At 33.7% G+C, this 5,433-nt stretch overlaps 1 protein-coding gene across 1 annotated transcript; it reads left to right on the top strand.

Moving 5' to 3' along the window:
• Nucleotides 1–1,275: 1,275 nt before the first annotated feature.
• LOC118747861 (ninjurin-1-like) lies at nt 1,276–4,948 on the top strand. The gene is made up of 4 exons (XM_036482045.1): nt 1,276–1,515; nt 4,109–4,214; nt 4,340–4,539; nt 4,609–4,948. Exons 1-4 carry the CDS (start codon nt 1,456–1,458, stop codon nt 4,780–4,782), a joined length of 540 nt encoding a protein of 179 aa, XP_036337938.1. The 5' UTR covers nt 1,276–1,455; the 3' UTR covers nt 4,783–4,948.
• Nucleotides 4,949–5,433: the final 485 nt, after the last annotated feature.

Genomic DNA, 5,433 nt, shown 5'->3' on the forward strand with positions numbered 1-5,433 from the left:
CCGCGGGGGGCTTGTTTACTTTACATAGATATGTGCTCGGCGGCTTTTTCGTTCAAATACGCTTCTCTTCTGCGCTTCGCAGATGCTATTTCATAGTTTGGTAATACAAAACAAAGCTTTGTGTTAACATATTAACATCTTGGGGCGGTATGGAATCTAACCAATAACAGCGAGCACCTCTGCAAAATCAGCTACAGCAAGGTATGTAAACGTACATTTCTTACAATCATTCAAACAAATTTAATTTCAAATTTAAAAAAACGTTTCTTTGAAAATAATGTAAAATCGCACACGACAGAACTGAAAGGTTGAAAAATCTTGATACTTTTTTCTTTCGTCTGTCGATTTTAGAACTGGTTCGGGACTATAGAATTTAGGACTAGTTGGGAACTATCGAAAAAGGGATGCAGCGGGGGGCAAATGACACTTCCTAGGACATCGCCATGTTAAATTCGCCAGTTGCTTGCATGCAAAAGAGATTTATCGCGAACCAGTACTGGGTCTAAATGTACTAGAAGCGCCCCAGTTCAGAACTAGAGATTTTCCCCACAGGGTAATTTCGGTTGATGCTGATACAGGCGCTAGCGTACATATGTATGTACATACCTGAACACAATAAATGGGGGATTTTTCAATGGCCAACATAATCTCCGACTTTCCATCGAAAATTAGTAATGCATATTTTACTCCAATAGAGCTCCAACAATATCTATGTGTATGGATATGTATGTATGTATGTAGATGCTTATGCATTTGCCCTTTTACACACCACTGTTTCGACTACAATAAGACTGGTGTATTTGATGCTGAGCGTATTGTTAATTTTATAATCCAATAATAAATGCGAGTGTATGTATAAAAACACAAACCTTTGTATGTATTTAAAATTGAATGCGCTCTTATGCTTCTTTTTATTTGCCGGGATTTTACCGTAGAAGCTTTGCGTGTTTCTTCTACTCTTTCACGCATCTCAACTCTAGCGATCGTGAGCGGCAAATGGTTTATTGGAACGCAATGGAAGTACTCAGCCAGCAGCAGCAGGTTCCTTAGCTGAGATCATACGCTGAGGGAATTTTAAAAATCAGTTCATTGAGAACCGCGAAGACGTCCGCACAAGTGACTGGTGCTGATGCAAATACAAACGCGTTCTACAAAAAAAAAAAAAATAAAAAAAAAAAAAAAAAAAAAAAAAATACAGAATTTTACGATTTTGTATGTGTATTCTATGTAGTATGTATGCATATTAAAAAAAAAAAAAAAAAAAAAAAAGCAGTAAACACAAAGAAAAGTACCAAAAGAAGCGTAGCTAAATTTGGAAAGCATCATATTGTGCCAAATAATATACAGCATCAATAAATTCCTGCCGGCTTTTTATCAATTTTATTACCAACGGCGATTGACTGCTACAATACATTATTTTAGATCGTGAAATAATAAAAAAATATAAATTAAAAAATGGCAACAGCTCCGCAACCAAATGGATTACTGCTCGAAAATTCGGGCTCCAAAGAAGAGGTAAATATATATTTTAGTTACTTTGAAGTTTTTCCCTTAAACTATGACTAATACCACTGTGCATGCGCTTGTGTGTGTGCCTGTGAAGTCAACCGGAGGATTTTGTTTATGTGTTAGTATTATGTATGTAGTCTTAACGATACTTAATCAATCTCCTACCAGTGCGAGTACAAGCGTTGCATGTAGCTATTAAGCGCGGTAATAAATAAGAGGGGTATTCACGATCTGGTGCATACTGTCCAGCATTGTGTATAGATAGCATGCCTTGCACGATTGTTGTTGTTTCATGTGTTCAAACAACAACAAAATTAGCCAATCATGCTATCTATGCAACATGCTAGACAATATGCACCGGATCGTGAATACCCGTAATGTTTTTCATTCGCGTTTTTGTATACTAAAGTTTTTTGTTTCATTTTAACCGTTTGATTGTGCAAAACTTATGGAGATTTATTCAACGTTGATTATAAAATACATATGTATATAAACGTAGCATTTTCAAATAGCAAGGTATGTGCATTAGGGTGGTTCAAAATAAGTAAAGTCGGAATTTAAACGCTCTCATAAAAAATTGGGTATTGTTATTGAAAGTCTCCTGAAGAGAAATAGAGTTCTCCGATCGAAAAATATTGATTTTCAAAAATTCTATACCATTTCTTCGAAAAGTGCATAAAAATTCCGACATTAGTTTTTAACGTACATTTTTGGACCACCCTAATGTATCTACCTTTGTACAAACATACTATGCACTTATAAAAATAATTACATTTTGTAGTCACGAAATGTAAACATACTGTATGTGTATATCCATTCTGCAAAGGAAAAGGCTTATTTTTGTGTGTTTGCATTTAAAGGCCAAATTATATTTTATTAATTCAAGTTCATTGGAGCCAATATCAGAGAGGTATTAAATACATTAAAAATAGCGCGAATAAACGTATGTATGTATTTTTCAATGTTTAGTATAACAAATAATGACGTCTATGCTCTGGCCGAATAGAGCTTTTTAGATCCCGCGCATAAGCTCATTAAAGGTACAGACTTTGAACATTTATGGAAATTGCCATTACCTAACATTTTATTGTTTTTGATTGGTAAGACCCAAATCAATATATGTACAACTTTCTAGAGAGATCACTTAACTAGTTACTGTATAATGTATTCTATATCTTTTGATCGCGTCCCCGCTCTTAAACTGATGGCAAATATTTAAGGTCCCGTTTGACACCCATATTAAAATATTTCATTTAACTTGTAAGTTAAATTGATTCTGAATTTCTAAAGAGGTGGGAACCCTGCTTAAAAAAGGTACCTTAATTAAGATATAAACTTTACCGATCACTCGATGTTAAAATTCTTGGAACTTACCTGAGCTCCTAACTGCAGTTAAGCCTTTGGTGGAAATTTGCTATAAAAGTGAATACATATTAGGGCTGTTCAGGATCTTGTGTATATACACTTGCATTTGTAAATTCACAACAATAAAATGCACTCGGTTTCCATGGCAGCAAGCATAAAATTTGCAAATGCAATTCCAACTGCAAATCCAAGACTATTTCCACAAGATCCTGAACAGCCCTAATGTTTTCTAAAGAGCTACTGGTAATGGGGTTTTTTGTGATTTTTGGACTATGACGTTCTTCAAGTAAACCAGCGATATGTATGTATGTGTATTTAGTTTTTGTTTGGTATACATGGAATATCATTAGAGGACTGATCCAGAATTACTCTTACTGAGGGTAAATTTAATTATACGAACAAAAAGAAAGGTGATATTAACTTGTTAAAGTTATTGTATGCATATTTCATTTCTCGTTTATTTTTTCTTTTACCGCTGCAAACTGTCATCCTTAGTAAGATTTCTAATATTCTTATACCAAAGTTAGGTTAGGGTAACTTAGATCATTCCATGTGATCTCACGTAGACCAATAGCACAAGCCTGCGAAATTTAAGGTTAATTTTTTTTAACATCTACGTATGGCAAATTAAAATACGGCCTTGTTTTTTTCTATAACATCGAAATTTATTTCTATTGATGGCATGCATATTTAAGAATTTTTTGCAATTTTCATGAAACGCAACAATCGAATACTTCCTTGTAAAAAGTACCAAATCTCTTTTATATGGATTTTCATCAAGCCCTTTTACATCTCCAGTCCAGTTGTGAATATCTCTCAATGTTCTCTAGAGAATTTCACTCATTAAGTTTAGACATCTGCCAGAGATGACCACTCACTAAGTAGATCATCAGGTTTAAACTGTTAATCTTGCACATCATCACTGAACCCCAATCAGCCATCACTGTCCGGTAGTTCAAAAGATTTGCAACCCAGTGATATATGGATGGATTAACTGAGGCTGAACCGAAACCCTCCAGTCATGTCTTGACAGAGACGTTATTGAAATCTGCGGATGTTTAAATTCTTTTTATAATGGGGAAAAAGCAGCGCTGGTCTTTTGAGGGGGTTATATTATTATATGTATAAATATTTTTTTTTTTTGTTTGAGTTAAACCTAGATGAAGCTAAAATACTTTTCGTTTCATGTTCACTTTAATATCGACTAAGCATTAAAAAAAATATATATTTTCAGGAATCGATTAATGTCGGAGACCTTCGTTCGGAGAGAGAACGATTAACTCATAATAACTTTATTGATTCAGAACGAAGCGAAATAGATGGACCAATACAAATTCCAGGTGAATGTTTATAGATATTTTTATATAGTTTTTGTTATACATATATGTATGTATGTAAATGTTTGAGATCTAATTTGATTGAAAAAAGTACTTACCGCACACTATATAACTTTTTGCATTTACAGAGGACATGGATGCCCCTGAAGACCTCGCCAGCGTAGATGTTAATGCCTACGCGCACAAGAAAACACTAGCCCAGGGAATGATGGATTTAGCATTACTTACAGCGAACGCCAATCAATTGCGTTATGTGTTGGAGACCTTCAACAGACATCCATATTACTATCCCAGCTTGGTTCTCCTAATACTTAGCATTGCTTTTCAAGTAACTAATTTTTATACTAAATTTAAAGTGACAGCGAAAATTCAATTTTCAATATTTTTCTAATTACAGATAGCTGTTGGTGTTGGCTTAATTCTCACCAGTCGTTACAACATTGAAGACAAAAAGGAGGTTTGTCATGCGAACAGAGTTAGCAACTATACAATTTGTGGCATTTTCATAATTACCGTTATTAATGTGTTTATTTCGGCATTTGGCGTGGCAGACACGTCTGGCGATAAATAATTGTGGAAACTACGCTTGCTGTTGTCGCTATCATTTATACATTTAACGTATACAAATATCTACTATAAAGCATTAATATACATATTTGTTATAAAAAAAAAATAAACACCATATTTTTAAGCATTGTAGGTTAAAAAACTGAGTGAGCAAAATGCTTTTCGGCAATTGGGTTGTTCCAATTGGACCCGGCAAGCATACATTTGCATAGAGATCCATTTCAAATTAGGTATCGAATAATGTACACGAATACGTTTCAATTTTATGAAATTTGCATTTTTTTTTAAAACATTGAACCGAAAAAAATTATTTATTTATCAAAATTGGATATAGCATTCGGTGGCCTGCTAATTTCTCGAATCATTTATTTACACGCACACACACATACATATACAGATATATATATATAACAGTACATACTCCTTAGTATATAAAAGCATAAATTTTTATAACGATGTATTAAAATAAATAGTATAAGCCTGTACGAGTATATTTTTTTTTTATCTGGAAATGTTAAATTTATAGTATGTATTTGCATAAGAATACAAATTCCATAAATATGTAGGTGCTTGAAACATGGATGTCCGAGCTGGGAAAAAAACATCGCCCTCAACTTTTCGTGTAAAAAGTAACTGGTTCTTCATAAGCTGTTAA

The sequence above is a fragment of the Rhagoletis pomonella genome, unplaced genomic scaffold, assembly GCF_013731165.1.
Source record: "Rhagoletis pomonella isolate Grant_MI unplaced genomic scaffold, Rhpom_1.0 Rhpom_scaffold_00012, whole genome shotgun sequence".
In the NCBI taxonomy this organism is placed as follows: domain Eukaryota; kingdom Metazoa; phylum Arthropoda; class Insecta; order Diptera; family Tephritidae; genus Rhagoletis; species Rhagoletis pomonella.

What these genes read in the sequence shown, in the direction of transcription:
- LOC118747861 (XM_036482045.1), top strand. Translation starts at nt 1,456, where the DNA reads ATGGCAACAGCTCCGCAACCAAATGGATTACTGCTCGAAAATTCGGGC. An exon ending in TGGACCAATACAAATTCCAG is followed by an intron (nt 4,215 to 4,339) that starts GTGAATGTTTAT and finishes TTGCATTTACAG; the next exon opens with AGGACATGGATGCCCCTGAA. An exon ending in TACTTAGCATTGCTTTTCAA is followed by an intron (nt 4,540 to 4,608) that starts GTAACTAATTTT and finishes TTCTAATTACAG; the next exon opens with ATAGCTGTTGGTGTTGGCTT.